This window comes from Eubalaena glacialis, chromosome 6, assembly GCF_028564815.1.
Source record: "Eubalaena glacialis isolate mEubGla1 chromosome 6, mEubGla1.1.hap2.+ XY, whole genome shotgun sequence".
Lineage (NCBI taxonomy): Eukaryota > Metazoa > Chordata > Mammalia > Artiodactyla > Balaenidae > Eubalaena > Eubalaena glacialis.
In genome coordinates this window covers 113,701,427-113,718,183 of record NC_083721.1, presented here as the reverse complement: position 1 = coordinate 113,718,183, position 16,757 = coordinate 113,701,427, and the positions used below count along the sequence as shown (strand labels likewise).

The 16,757-nt window shown below is 38.4% G+C and overlaps 1 protein-coding gene across 3 annotated transcripts in view; it reads right to left on the bottom strand.

The window, feature by feature from the left end:
* The window catches only part of SLC33A1 (solute carrier family 33 member 1), a 43,201-nt gene extending 26,940 nt beyond the window's left edge, over positions 1 to 16,261 (bottom strand). For all 3 annotated transcript variants that reach the window (XM_061193525.1, XM_061193524.1, XM_061193523.1), the window contains exons 1-2: positions 15,060 to 16,261; positions 1,636 to 1,826 (exon numbers count right to left, since the gene is read on the bottom strand). In XM_061193525.1, the coding sequence (XP_061049508.1) occupies positions 1,636 to 1,826; positions 15,060 to 15,831 (963 nt within the window). In that variant the 5' untranslated portion in view covers positions 15,832 to 16,261. The remainder of the gene's footprint in view (positions 1 to 1,635; positions 1,827 to 15,059) is intronic.
* Positions 16,262 to 16,757: the final 496 nt, after the last annotated feature.

Below are 16,757 nucleotides of genomic sequence, written 5' to 3'. Positions count from 1 at the left end.
ACTATTGCTATAAATAACAATATGGATAAATTATACAAATATGATGTTGAGTGAAAGAGTACAAGAGCTAGACATAAGAATACATACTGGATATTCCATTTATATAAAACTCAAAAGCAGGGAAAACTAATCTATGGTGTTAAAAGTTAGGAGAGATGTTATTTTTGGTGAGGTTTACTCCACAGGGGGAACATGGGATTCTAGACTCTGTATTTGAAGCAACTCCTTATACATTGCTGGTGACAGTATAATTTATTATTAAAATCTTTTAAAAACCAATTTAACAATCATATTCACTGATCCATTAATTGCTCATTTAAGAATCTATTGGAAGGAAATATTCAGAACACCAAAGAGTTACACACAAAAATATTCACTAGTGCATTTTCATAATTAAAACACATGGCAAATTAAATATACAACAATAGAAAAATGAGTACATTATGGCAAATTTATATACTGTGACAATTTATAGCTATTAAAAAGTATATTATAAAATATTATTTAATGATACAAGAATATGGAATAAGAAGACAATAACAAAACAAAAAATTATACACAGTATGATCCAATTCCACTTTTGAAGTATTTGTGTGTATATAAATATATTAATATTAATTCTTAATTATAATTAATGTATTAATTATATATGTCAAGTTTATATACACACATGTGCATGCACACACATACATACATAGGGGAAAAAAGGAGGCTGGAGGGAAATATACCAAAAATGTTACCAATGGTTATCTCTAAATGATATAATTAGATAATACTATTATCTTCCTTGAACCTTTTAGCATTTTCTAAAGTTGAACCTTAAGTTTAAACCTTCCTAACATTTCCTAAAAATTTAACCCTCTTTATCCTTAGAGAGGAGGAAAAACTCAGTACTTCAAAACAATGAGGCTGTAATTTTTACTTTAGGGTTATCAAAAGATAGCTGTGAAAGTGTTTATGTAGATAGGTTTAAATGTAATATGAAAATCCTATAACTGATTTTATATTTTAGGATATTAATTCCAATACTAGCAATAGTTCACTATAACAAAATATACTTACCTTTCTTCTAACATAATCTCTTTAAAATGTTTTAGAACTATAAAATTAAGACATCTTAATACAGAAAACACAGAATTCTTAAAAAGTCCCTAAAACCCCCCTTTATTTGATAGTATATTTCCTTCTAACGTTTTAAAATAATTCAATTGATTTTTAAATGGACTTCTAATATTCATACATTTCCATATCTTTGTAAATTACATTCTAAGTAAATAATTTTAACACCTTTGACATTAAGTATATACTCATTCTAACGGTAGAGAGCTATTATTTTTTTAAGGTATTCATTTCCATTCCAAGCATTAATATCATTCATTTAAAAACTCACATTTATTAGAAGTACTTCAAATTGGCATAATTTTTTTCAAGATCTTAAGACATTTAGCTTACTTTGAAGTTATGTTCGATTTGATATCATCACACCTTTTAAAACACATTTAATAAACAAAGTATACTAGTTTTTATTGTTAAATTCTAAAATTAGTGGAAAGGGACTTAGGAAAAGGCAACAGAAGTATTCCATGATATTGGTAATTTTAACAGAATGGGGAATTTGCTTTATAAATCTCTTACCTTTGCAGTTAGAATCAGAAGGCAAAATGTCAGAACTGCAGGCATTTTTATAATTGCAAAAAGCAGCTTGTAAGTATCTGTGATCCCTTGGGTTTCTTCTTTTCCTACTGATACTTCTTTGTGTTCTTTTTTCAGAAGGGCAACTAAAGTTGTTGTTATCAAAAATACAGTTCCCCAGAAGAAAAGGAAGTCTGAAATTTAAAATGTTTTAAATCTATAATTAACCTTTGAAATAACATATCTTCATTGATACTAAATAATTCTGTATACAACTTTTCCTCAACTAAAATCTGTTTAAAAAAAAATGAACACATAGGGCTTGTCATGTTCAAGGCACCAGATGAGGCACAGCAGATGAATAAGACAGTCCTGTCTCTGTTAAACATACATTACATAGACCCAGAATAGACAGTGATACTTAACAAGGAAAAAGGAAAGGGTTTAGTGGGTTGAATGAAATAAAAGTTACCAAACTGTGACACCTGCTGTGTTATTTTATTCAAGGAAACTGCTTAAGGGCAGGAGATGATTTTCATATCCCGTAAGATGCATCAGTCATACTTCTTAAGCACTTAAACCATTTCAGCTCTTTATTAAATTTCGACAACTTAAACAACAAACAGATGATCATTTACATTAGATTTTCTGCCTTTTGTTTTTAAACTGTTTTTAATCTGTTTAAGAATAACCCTCTCTTTCAATACTATGATACATAAGTAATTTTCTCATACTTGTAGATGCACAAAAAAGACAAATGAAGAGTACTATTTGGGTTGTTTCAGTGAAAGATGGCTGGGCCATTAGCCCTTATTGCAAACAAATTAAGCGGAGGGAGTGAATAATGTCCTGGAAGATTCTGCATAACAGCTAAAAATAATAGTAATAATAGAGGCACCATTTCTTGAGTGCATACCATGTGCCATAAATGTGCTAAGCATCTTACATATATAATTTCCTTTACTACAACAATACAACAGGGGAAGTTATTACTAGCCCCAATCTTCAGATGAAGAAACAGGCTGAGAGGTTACATTGCCTGATGTTACATTTTAAGTCAGTGCCTCATACAACTGATTTCAAAAACCTGTGTCTCCTTAACCACCCTAATAAATGCATCTTATTTTGTCTCTATAAAACTTTCTCCAATACCTGTATTTTATGCTACATGTAATGGAGTTGAACCCTTTTATTATTTAGTAATTCCTATAATATGTTTCTATACTTTTCATTTTCAAGACTATTACTCTATTGTTTCATGGCATTTCTAGAAATATAGCTCCATGAGATATGTACTTTGTTTCATATTGAAAAGTATAAAATTTACCTTTAAATTCCTGTGTGTGTATCCTATGGTTATCCGCATGTATTATTTTTCATTATTCTAATAAAATTTATTTTAAAAAACCCAAAACTTAGTGGATAACCCTCAGTTTCTTCATCTGTAAAATAAGAGGAGCTCCCTAGAAAATCCCAGATGTTTTCTAGCTCTAACATTCTAAAATCATACTCAGTTTTAAATGTGTTTGCTTTTTATTTTATTGCTCATGCAGCATAACTGACTGTTCATGAAGCCTAGTCACCTTTTTCCAAAAAAACGTCGACCATTCTTGAGTCAGGGTTTCCCTCTGTATTCAGTCTTGCTCGGCTGCTGTGCTGGGTCACTACAGCTTAACTCTCACTTATGATGGCGGCAGAGAGCGTCATTCATTTAGATCAACTTCCCTCATGCATAGACCAAATTCACCTTAGTATTTAAATGTTCCTTTCTTATAAGTTATTTCATTTGATTTTTGTAGTAAACATGTGAGACAGGCAAAGTAGGCATTATTACTATGCAGAGACAAGGAAAAGCTCAGAATATTTAAACCTTTGCCAAAGGTCAAATTATTAACAGGCAGAACTTGAACCTAAATCTTCCGAATTTGAGATTCATACTCCTTCCATTATTTCACAGTGCCTATATAAAGACTTTTTAAAATTAATGTTGAATTAAGAATCTATTAGAATTGGCTAATTGTGTAGTCTCCACAAGCCTAACCAAAAACAAGGCTCTGCTATTCAAATTTTGCAAATTAAAGAAGCTAAACTGCTTCAAACACATACCGAAATGTGTATTCTGAGGTGAATTCTTTTCTCCATAATGTGAAATTTATACAGATGGTCCCCGACTTATGAAGGCCTCACTTGAGATTTTTCAACTTTATGATGGTGTGAAAGCGATATGCATTCAGTAGAAACTGTACTTCGAATTTTGAATTTTGATCTTTTCCCAGGCTAGCGATACTCAGTATGATCCTGTCATGATGCTGGGCAGCACCAGAAAGCTACAGCTTTCAGTACAGTATTCAATAAATTACATGATATTCAACACTTTAATATAAAATAGGCCTTGTGTTCGATAATTTTGCCTCACTGTGAGCTAATATAAGTGTTCTGAGCATGTTTAAGGTAGGCAAGGCTAAGCTATGATGTTTGGTATGTTAGGTGTATTAAACACATTTTTGACTGATGATATTTTCAACTTATGCTGGATTTATCAGGACATAACCCCATGAAGAGTCGAGGAGGATCTGAAATTAATTTCAGATATCAGAAGAGAAACAGGAAACATTCCTAAATGCAAAGGTATCCATTTTAAAATGCACTAATAAATACAAATCTTATGATTAAAGTTCATTAAAATAACATGATAACATAATTTCCAGTTTATGTTAATATAGTGTTTTGGACTCTGATTCAAAAGGAACGAACAATTTAAGATTATTCTTATAAGTGAGGCTAACGTTCACTATTTTTACATTCTTAATTTCATCTGTGAAATGTGACAAATAATGACTTGTTTACAGACTTTCATCTACAATCTTATTCTCATTGAGGAAGTTTTTGTTCATTATTTGGTTTAAACTGGCTCTTTAAGAAATCCTGAAAAACACTTTCACTGTCACCAGAAATTTCAATTAATGGTCTCTATAAAAATGTTAAGGGGCTTCCCTGGTGGCGCAGTGGTTAAGAATCCGCCTGCCAATGCAGGGGACACGGGTTCGAGCCCTGGTCCAGGAATATCCCACATGCCGTGGAGCAACTAAGCCCATGCACCACAACTACTGAGCCTGCGCTCTAGAGCCCGCGAGCCACAACGACTGAGCTCATGTGCCACAACTACTGAAGCCCGGGGGCCTAGAGCCCGTGCTCCACAATGAGAGAAGCCACCACAATGAGAAGCCTGTGCACCGGGACAAAGAGTAGCCCCCGCTCGACATAACTAGAGAAAGCCTGTGCGCAGCAACGAAGACCCAACACAGCCAAAAATAAATAAATAAAAATAATAAATTTTTTTAAAATGTTAAGTGAAAATTAAAAGTTTTCAGTTATATACTACTTTCAGCAAAGAAATTTTTTAATTTGCTTAGTATACACTCCCAATTTTTTTTTTTTTTGGCTGCGCCACAAGGCTTGCAGGATCTTAGCTCCCCGACCGACCAGGGATTAAACCCGTGCCCCCTGCAGTGGAAGCGTGGAGTCCTAACCACTGGACCGCCAGGGAATTCCCTATTCTCCCAATTTTAATGAACAAAATCTTCATCTGAATTTAAACTCCTTGATACCAGTACCAAGGGAAAAAAGATTAAGAACAAGTTAAACAGGTTTCAGTATTGTTTGCAGATAAGATTATTTCTAATTTCTTTGTGCTTTGAGGGTAAGATAACAGTACACAAGAAAGAAGAAAGGAGTGACAATAGGTCATTCAGAGCCCTCATTCAAAGGCTTTCCACTGCTCAGAGAGACTGAAGAATGAATAGCTCAGAAAGAGAGGCTTAGCCACTGCCAGAAAATATATTAAGATTTATGAATGCAATTACCATAAATACTATTATTAGACTATTGGCTATTGTTTATTAATACTGCTTGGATCCTACAGAACATCCATAGTCTGATATACCAACCACTGTAAAGATATTATTAGCAAGAATAATCTAAATATTTCATTACTAACATTTTGGTTGATTCTGATTTATATATTTTATCTGCAAAAGCATTGTGACGTATATATGTATGATCAAGATGTCAGAGCTGATGTTCAAGTTCCTTAAACATGATTTTGTGCAAAGACCTGTAAGACAAGTTAAATATTCTGAAGTGGCTACTAGATCTTACCTAATGCTCCAATGCGTGCAAAAATTAAGAGCATGTAACAATGCACCAGTAATCAAAAAGGATATAATAGCCAGCACCTGAGCTCCTATTATGCCAAAGCAAAACACAGGACAGGGCAATAACCCTCAAACTCACTCTCCAAGACAAGCATTATTATTCCTGTTTTATACTCAGTGAAAGAGAATCACAAACCAGGAAGTGCCAGAGGTGGGATTCAAACTCAGATCTGACTCTAAAACAAGAATGTTCTTCATTATACTACCCAGATGCTCAGAAACACCTACTGCAAGTAGGCTCTCTTCCTACTAAACAGAGACACCTGACAAAAAGGTACTTATTGTAGCTCCAATCATGAAGTCTGGAACATAGACACTTGAGAATACTTCTTTGAACTGGTTACTTGTATTCCCCCCTCCCCACCTCCATCTCCCCATAAGGTGGTATGCCATAGGGTATGCAAACCAAACATGGTCCATCTTCATAAACAGTTCATTTACTCAATAACTTAGAAAGAAACATTTTCATGAAAAACATATATTATAGAGAAGGCAAAATTTCCATGAATTTTAAAGATAAAACATTAGATTTCAAAAAAATTTCAAGGGGCTTCCCTGGTGGCGCAGTGGTTGAGAATCTGCCTGCCAATGCAGGGGACACGGGTTCGAGCCCTGGTCTGGGAAGATCCCACATGCCACGGAGCAACTAGGCCCGTGAGCCACAACTACTGAGCCTGCGCTTCTGGAGCCTGTGCTTCGCAACAAGAGAGGCCGCAATAGTGAGAGGTCCGTGCACCGCGATGAAGAGTGGCCCCCACTTGCCACAACTAGAGAAAGCCCTTGCACAGAAACGACGACTCAACACAGCCAAAAATAAATAAATTAAAAAAAAAAAAATTTCAAGCTTTCAAGGCTTTGGACCAGGCCCCCAGACCCTTCGTGGTATAGGTTCATTCTCTTCCACCATCAGAAGAGGTAGAAAAATTAAGAAGCACTGTCTGATACAACCATCCTTGGCTCACACCAGGTCCTCTAACTCTCACACTATGGAAATGAACTTTAGTCCTTCAGAAGTCGCAGGAAAACAAACTTTCAGTTTCTGTTCTAAATAACCGTCAGGCCTTCCTTTCATCTTGCTTTCAGTACAGCTTTCTCTACTTCACAAGTTAGAGCATGAAGGGAATTTAGACACCTATCATCAGTCCACTGCTCTCACTTTCACAATGGAAGAAACTGAAATAGAAATACTATGTATCTGGCCCTGGGTCTCCAGCTAAGTCTCAGCAAGAAACAGAATTTTCTTCTATGTCACAAATCTCTCCCTTTTAAGCATTTGCTCGAAATATCTATGCTGAGGAGCACTCCCAGAAAATTCTGTTTTGATTATAATACAATATAGTCATATCTTATTTGGGGATTAGATTTTTGAAAGACAGCATGCAATGCAAAAACTGACTAAATACAAAGCTAATTTTGAAAGCTTCCTAAGCGTTTAGTTTTCCTAACCCCTTAGGAAGGTGCCATGTTTAGATCACATACTTTTTCATTAACTCCAACAATGTCAGGTTCTCCTCTGGGGTAGAAGAAACGGTTTCTTCAATCAAGCACTAGATTAAACAGCTGTCTGACTATCAAGATCCCTGTTGTCCCAAAACACTAGACTTAAACTCAGCCCAGGATGCAAGACTGAAGCTGAGAGGCCAACAGATTCAATGCTCCCACCACATGCTAAATCTGGGGCCTGTATCATTGAATAGATGGAAATGAATCACTCTTTCCATTTTTTAAAATATGTTCAGGCCAAGCACAAAATCCATTTAAATTAAACATGTATGATATTATCTCTACTCTGATGCTATGATAGGAGGTTCTTGCATTCAGCTTTTGTAAAACCTACATCCTGACACCCCTAAATCACTTTTTGTAAGCTGGAAGCTGAATTCAGACTTTTATAGAACAGTTGACAGTGAGCATTCCAAACTATCACATGAAGATGCAGGATTCATCAGAATAGCTAAAATGAAAAATAATGGTAACATGAAATGCTGGCAAGGATGCAGAGAAACTGGATCACTCACATATTGCTTGTGGGAAGATAAAATGACATAGCCACTCCAGAAAAAAATTGGGCAGTCCCTTTCAAAAGTGAAAATGCACTTAACATAAACGAGCATTTGTACTCTTGGGCATTTATCTGAAAGAAATGAAGACTTACTTTCACATAGCAATAGCCAAAAACTGGAAACTACTCAAATTGCCTTCAATGGATGAGTGGTAAAATATACTGTGGTATGTCTAACAAATGGAATATTTCTCAGCAATAAGACTGAACAAATCATTGATCCATGCAACAACTTGGATGAACCTCAAAGAAATTATTCTGAGTGAAAAGAGCCAACCTCCAAAGCATACAGACTGCATGATTTCATTTATCTAACATCTCTGAAATAACATAATTATAAAGATGGAAAACAGATTAGTGGCTGCCAGGGATTAGGGATGGAGAAGTGGAAATGGGTATAGCTGTAAAGAGGCAACACAAGAGTCTTGTGGTGATGGTACAGTTGAGTATTTTGATAGTGGTGGTGGAGGTTATATAAAGCTACACATGTGATAAAATTACATAGAGCTACACACACGTACACATAAATGAATATATGTATAACTAGTGAAATCTAAATAAGCTCTATGGATTGTACCAATATCAATTTCTTGGTTTTGATATTGTACTATGGTTATGTAAGATTTTAACAATGGATGCTAGGGGACGGGTGCATGGGACTTCTCTAAACATTTCTCTGCAACCTCCCGTGAATCCATAATTATTTTTAAATAAAGTTTTTTAAAACTAATGGGAAATTTAAGAATGCAAAAGTTCTACGACTGTGGTAGGAATAAGAAATGCAGGTCTCAAATACAAGACAATATAAAATATCTAAAAACAAAGAAATCTTTAGGTGTTTTGAAATCATGTATTCTGTAGCCTTAACTGATGATGATTGGACTTCAGCTATCATGTGTTCAAAAGTAAAGGGAAGGGACTTCCCTGGTGGCACAGAGGTTAAGAATCAGCCTGCCAATGCAGGGGACATGGGTTCAATCCCTGGTCTGGGAAGATTCCCACGTGCCGCGGAGCAACTAAGCCCATGTGCCACAACGACTAAAGCTGTGCTCTAGAGCCCGCGAGCCACAACTACTGAGCCCACATGCCACGACTGCTGAAGCCAGCGCGCCTAGAGCCCGTGCTCCGCAACAAAAGAAGCCACTGCAATGAGAAGCCCGCACACCGCAATGAGTAGCCCCTGCATGCAGCAATGAAGACCCAATGCAGCCAAAAATAAATAAATAAATAAATAAAAGTAAAGGGAAAAAATTAAATTAAAAAAATTTTTCTTAGATAACAGCAAACCAAGAAATGGAAATTCTGTAACGGAACAAACATCTTGCTTTTTGAATATGCACCCCATCCTTAATAAATGTTTCAGCATGCACACTCACATATAAAATACATACTTGTATTGACACATACACACTACTATATATAAAATAGATAACTAATAAGAACCTACTGTATAGCACAGGGAACTCTACTCAATACTCTGTCATGGCCTATGTGGGAAAAGAATCTAAAAAAGAGTGGATATATGTATAACAGATTCACTTTGCTGTACACCTAAAACTAACACAACATTGTAAATCGACTATACCCCAATAAAAATTAAAAACAAAAATATGTATTTGTGACCTCCTATACTAAGATATATATATACATACATTTTAAGATAAAAACCCCACATTAAAAAATATGAAATAATAAAAAGAATGAAAAGGACATGTATAAAATGCAACATTTATCCAAAATTGTATTTAAAAGAACAGGTGAAATCAGGGGTTTTATATTTTTCATTTTTTAAAAAAATTAATATTTATTTATTTTTGGATGCATTGCGTCTTCGTTGCTGTGTGAGGGCTTTCTCTAATTGCGGCGAGCAGGGGCTACTCTTCGTTGCAGTGCGCGGGCTTCTCATTGCAGTGGCTTCTCCTGTTGCAGAGCATGGGCTCTAGGTGCCCGGCTCAGTAGCTGTGGCTCGCAGGCTCAGTAGTTGTGGCGCACGGACTTAATTGCTCCGCGGCATGTGGGATCTTCCCGGACCAGGACTTGAACCCGTGTCCCTGCATTGGCAGGTGGATTCTTAACTGCTGTGCCACCAGAAAAGTCCCTATTTTTCATTTTTAATTTTCTAGGAGAACATCTTGTATTAGGTAAGTCTATTTTGCTTTCTCCAATTAAATTATAGTTTTCAGGAACACTATAAATGAAAGTAGGAGACTGCTTGTAATTAGTGAGGTTCTGACTGTTTTGTTGATAAATTTACATAGTAAAGGCTAATTCAATTGGCCTCCAAATAAATTTCAATAAAATTAGAAGTGAAATTCAGAGTAAGACATATGCCAAATAAAATCAAATACTTTTTTGGTTTACAGTGTATTTTGTAAATTGGCTTTTATGCACCCCATCCACAAAAGCTATTCTACAGTTCTTTACTGGACAAGGAAAGCATACAGTACCATTTCTCCTTTGCTTTGTTTTAAAAAGAAAAAAGGCTTTAAACCTTCTTTCTGGGGTATGGTCTCCAGTTTTTAATATTTAATCTCTCCTGAATCTAGCAGCCCCAGTATTCCCAGCTATCTCACTTTACTACTAGGGCCCCAACATTTGAAAAGAAGCTCACTTCTTCCTTTGTCTATACTGAGATGTGAGATCCACCAGATTTATGAACTTGTTCCATTCAAGGCAAAAATAGAGTGAAACTCAAGGACTGTATATCATATACTGTGTATGACATTTACCCAGGGATTAACTTGTAAGGTAATGGATTCCTTTTTTAAATTTTTATAAATCTTAAGTAATTATACAGTAAAACAATTTTTTGGTGTACAGTTCTATGAATTTTAACACATGCATAAATTCAAATCACTATCACCATAATCAAGATACAGAACAGTTTCAACACCCCCAAAACTCCTTCATGCTATTTATTTATAGTAACCTTCTCACCTACAACCCCTAGCAACTACTGATCTGTTTTCTATCTCTATAGTTTTATCTTTTGAGAGTATAAGGGAATGTTTCAAGCCTAGATTTAGATGCTAAAGAATGTATTACAGCCTATATAAGAATAACTGATCTAGAAATGGGTCAGTTAGTTCTGCCCAAATTCTAAATAGTATTTCTAGTCACGTAAAATATATTAATGAGTACTGCTTCAGAAAGCAAGACAAAGAAATTTGTCACTAAGTCAGAATTAATGGTCCTGCTCTCTTCCTAATTCAAAGCATGAATATCATGAGTCTCCCTGGTGGTCTAGTGGTCAGAATTCAGCACTCTCTCTCTCAAAACACAAATGTCTTAAAAATAATGTTTTTACTATTATTATCATCAGTTTGATTACCTTCATACTTAGAGCATCTGTTTTTTCAAAGCATCATTTCATTTTTCTCTGATTTACTCCTATATGTGCAGGCCTATCTATAGATAAACAGATTCATAGCTCTAATATGTTTGGCCCTCTTCTCCACTATCAGACTATCCTGCTCCCTGTCTCAAAACCCAAATATACTGCAACCATCCCAATCACTTCTATTCATTATTGTTACCACTGCTTCTAATTTTTTTTTCCCTTTTTTTGGCCATGCCATGCGTGTTATATGGGATCTTAGTTCCCTGACCAGGGATCGAACCTGCGCTCCTGCAGTGGAAGCACGAAGTCTCAACCCCTGGACCACCAGGGAAGTCTCTACCACTACTTCTAGAGGAGCAGGCCTCGACTACCAGTTCTCAGGCTGGATCTGGCCTAAGGACATATTTTATGATTCTAGCAAATGTTTTTAAAATGAGGAAATAAAAGGAATTTCCAGCTTCTCCTGAATACTCATAATATCTAGCAATCCTGGGATCCTACTGGCACAAGACAACAATTTATTGGAGATGAAGCTACCTGCCTTTAAAAGGGCATGAGTTTTTCAGGTCACCACTGTCCCCTCCAATACCTACAGTCCTGCACCAACTCATCATTTTGGTTTGCAAACCTGCACTATAGACTATAAATTCCTTGCAAGCAGAGAATGTCCAGGTTTTATTCATCAAATTGTAACACCTATCACATGACCAGTACCAAACAGGCATTGGGTCACTTTAAAATCAAAATAACAACACAACAAGAAGAAACCCTTAGTCTGTCACTTCTGGGCATCCGGCATTCTGGGAGCATGTTGATGTATTTTAGACATCAGCAGTCGGAGTGCTGATTTCTCTTATAGAAAAGCCCAATCAGCACATATTATATTCAGGTTTTGAGGCTTTTTTTTTTTTTGAAGTTTTTCCTAGTTTCCTACCAACTGGAGGCAAAACACCAAATAAGGAGTCAGGAAACCTAAGCTGTAGGTATATCTATCTCTACCTCTAACTAGCCAGTTGGAATTTCCTGATCAGTTTCCTCATCAATAAGAATGAGGAACTGAAATATATGATCTTTTCAAGGCACAAAACTTTATGTTCTAATCTCTGTGTTCTACTGGGTTACTCTCACATTGCTTGAAGCTTAAAAGGTTATCTCTTTTTGCTGCCAAAGATCCTTGAAAACCAAGGGGGCAGGAGCAAAAAAAGGCTACCTCTGAGTTAAGGACTGTTCTGTATCCCTAAAGGTACCAAAAAGCCAATCTCAGCATAATCAAGGTTTTCTTTCTAAGGGATTGTATTTTCATCCTCTCCTTCCTGTTCTAAATTTACTATTTAGATTACTGCTTTCTAGATGGCAAAAACTGTTCTTTCTCAATATATTCTATCTCTATGGATCTGTAACTCAAAACAAAGTGCTAATCACAGAACGTATTTCAGAATTTTAAAAAATAATTATGCCTCTTTTTAATTTCCTCATTTTGTAAACATCTGCCTCAGTGTTTGCCTCTTCTTTTATTACCTAAGCAACTGTATTTCCTTCATGATTCTTTCTGTGCTCTCTAAATTCCTCAAGGCCACTGGTTACTCTTAGTTATACTAAGTTCCAAAAAAAAAAACCTATAAATGTGATATGTACAGTCATACAAAGGATAATGAAAATGCAGGACTGCTCAACTCTTAACTTATTAAAAAGTAAGCTATTTTTACAATTTGCTGGAGAACAAAGTTCAAATTCCAGAACAAACAGCTATTCAAAATAATAAATCAGTGTAAATAAAAATCCAGTGGCACAATTTTGATCTTCCCATAGGGGAACAGTTAATGGCATTCTCTGGAATGATATTTTATTAATCACTCTTTTATCACACTTACGAGAAAGCTCTAATTTACTTAGTAATTTAGTTTCCATATCTCTTCAATCTTGATTTCTTTACTGAGACTTCCCCATGTTAAGTAACACATCATCCTATTAGCCCTTTTTGGTGATATGAACAGTCCCGGTAAAAAAGGAAAAGCAAGACACATAAAAAAGCAACGATGCATTCATGAAGTATTTGTAAGCAGAGAATTATCCATATAGCAGGAGTGGGACCCCAGAACACTCAGAGACAAATCTGTTTAGGTGCAAAGCAGTATCTCTCAACCATTTTTGGCCGTAAACCAACTGAGGAAAAGTATAACTATTATTTCATCAGTAGTAGTGGCTCACTAGCAGTTTGAGGAGGTAGAAAGGGGGTCACTTATAGGGTGTAGGGGCGTGGAGGAGGTGTATATGATTTCAGTAATACAGTTGGGAATCCCTTCCTCCCTTCCCTGAATATTATGATATAGCCCTTAAACTTCCCTCACCACACACCCTGCCCTGACATTTACCCTATTGGGAACCCCCTAGTACTAGGAAGATGACAGAAAGTTTAGCTGTTTAAACTTCAAGAGACAGTCACCTAAATTGATCATCGCTACCAGAATGAAGAATTCTACTATATTCCCAGTGTTGGTCATTCCTGATATTGGTAATTTTACTGTTTCTCAGTTGTTAGGAAAGTTAAAAAACAAAACAAAACAAAACAAAAAACCAGAAAACCTTACAGGGCCTTGTGTTGTGCTCATGCAGAAAGAGGGGGAAATCTGTAGAATTTACACCCAATTTCCTACGGGATAAACCTTAAACTCTTACTCACAGCAACTAAAGAATTTGGTCGGGCTTCCCTGGTGGCGCAGTGGTTGAGAATCTGCCTACCAATGCAGGGGACACGGGTTCGAGCCCTGGTCTGGGAAGATCCCACATGCCACGGAGTAACTGGGCCCGTGAGCCACAGCTACTGAGCCTGCGCGTCTGGAGCCCGTGCTCCGCAACAAGAGAGGCCGCGATAGTGAGAGGCCCGCGCACCGCGATGAAGAGTGGCCCCCACTTGCCGCAACTAGAGAAAGCCCTCGCACAGAAACGAAGACCCAACACAGCCATAAATAAATAAATAAAAATTTAAAAAAAAAAAAAAAGAATTTGGGCAACAACCTTTAACTTGGTCACAACCTTTCTTTCAGCACCATTTTCCAAAATCAGGCCCCACAGTGACTGCTTCAGGCACTTTGAACATTGTATGTACTGTCTTGTATCTTTCTGTACTTTGCTGCTTCAGTGCATTTTCACCTGGTGTTTTGTGCATTCTGGAACTCTACTTACCCACTTCATGAAATCTTGTAATTCAACAACAGCAAATGCCAAGCCTGACTCCCACAAGTTGTTCTTGTGGGCGGGAATTGGCTTTAATCATAGGAGGCCCTTTGAACCCTGTCACTTAGCCTGCTCATTAATGTTTGAATGAATTAACCCTGTTCCATTCACCAGAAGGCTAGATGAGGCCTCTTGGTATAAGGGTAGGGGTAGAAATGGACCAGGAAACATGGAGCTAGAAATCTCAGTCTAACAAAAAATGAAAGGAAAATTCTGAAATAAGGCTAGGCTCATGTCTTCACACTAGCCAGTCTTCTAAAAAATGTGCATCTGAGTATTATTAGGCAAGTACCAAGGTATCCCTAGACTCAGAGTTTTGTTTGCTATGACACAACAATGTTTACTGGATGGGTTGCCTTTCCCTGCTCACTTCAGAATACTGATCAATTATGATTGCTCTAATGTAATCATTCTGGCTGAAGCTCATTTTAGTAGAACAGAAAACTTACCTCGGATTATCTCCCATAAAATGATTTCCAGTACATTAAATAATGGTTCCTTCTAACACCACACACACTGTCGAAAGGATTCATAAACGTACAATAAACCTAACAGCATAATAAATTAAATACACTACCTGAAAGAGTAACGATTCCCCTGGGTTGAGGTTGAAACCGCAAGTATTTGTTACAAAAGTCGGCAGATTCAAGGGCCAAAAACAAAACATTGCCCAAAAAGTAACCGGCTGTTTGGCCCACTGAATTGCAAGTAGAAGCATAACCCACGTTTTCCCGGGATAACATAGTTAACGCCCAACCATCCACAGCGATGTCCTGCGTAGCTGCCAGGAATTCAAACAAAAAGAATGTCACTGTGAGAGCAACCACATCGGGGGTTCTGCCATCTGTATTTCCGAGCAAATGGTCCACTTGAGTAGAGAGATATATCATGAAGAGTCCCAGTATATACTGTGTAGGGACAAGCCAAGATTTGCGACGACCGAAGTTCCTAAAGTAAACCGCATCAACCAAAGGGGCCCAGAGCAATTTGAGACTGAAGGGCCAAAAGACAAAACTGAAGAAAGCTTGATCTGTATAGCTAACATTTTTGCTCTGTAAAATGAGTGGGATGCTTCCCGCCAGGCCCAGTGGAATGCCCTGAAGCACGTAAAGAAAGAGCAACAGCAAAATGCTTCTTAATTCCGCCCGGCAGCTCCGTGGGGGTTTTGAGAAGTCACTAGCGCCGATATCCCAAAGAAAAGCTTCTTTGTCCCCTTCCCCGCCAACCAAGTCCGGATAATTATCCCAGGCGCCCGGCGGCAGAGGACCGCTCTTCATATCTAGAGAGTGGTTAAAAGTCCCTGGCCGTCGTTGCCGACTGCTGTCCTTGTGGGAGATGGTGGGTGACATATCAGAGACGATGCAGAGCCCCGTCTGTAGGAGGCCAGGGCTTAGCGTCTTGGATCCGTCTAGTCCCAGGTCCAAGGCTGTCGCTCTGGACCAGGGTCTCGATGGCTCAGGGAGGGGGGCAGGGCGCGGGTTGATAAGGGCACTTCTTACAGTGGCCCGGAGTGCTGAAGCCGGGAACCAGTCCCCCGGCGGGAGACCCTGGCGATGCCCAGGTAGATGCCCCTTGGAGCGGCGTCAAGGAGCCAGAAGGAGCCCCCCGGGCAGCCGCGCCGGGGTCTGGGCTGGAGGATGGGGCCGTGGTGCTGCGATGGAAACGGCCCCTAGCTGCGGCGAGACCAAACAGCCAGTCCGCCGACCCACCGCCTGCTCTAGCCGCCACCAGTGCGGCAGCCAGTACTTTCTCCACGGGACTCCAGAGATACCAGATAACTTCCTGTCTCGCGCTTCAGGAAGTGGTCCTAGTCTCAAATGAGTCCTCAGCCCGCCTCCAGAGCAAGCCAATCTGGAAACGCTCTCCTGGCCAAGTTCGGAAACAACGCTCGGTAGGAACCCGCAGCCCCAGAGGCTGGGACCTCATGGGAGGATTAATGCGGCCGCACCGTACGGCCGGGGCGGGGCGTTGCGCGAGCTCCGGCTCTGTGAGCACATGCAGCGGCCTGGAAAGCGTGGGCCTCCGTCATTGGGCCCCTGCGGCCACGTGATGGCGGATACAGCTAGGTCGGCCCCCACCGCCGAAGGTTAATACGGTTCAACCTTACAAGCCCGGGCGACGCTGTGAGGGCTCGTCACTAGGCTTGGGTGGGTAATACCCAAGCTCCAAGCTGGGAATTTTGTGATGCTCCTGCTTTCGTGGGCCGGGCAGAAAGAGAGGAAGGGGATTGAAGTTTACGGAATTCCCTTATCAGCCGGCAGGGGCGCTTTGTGCT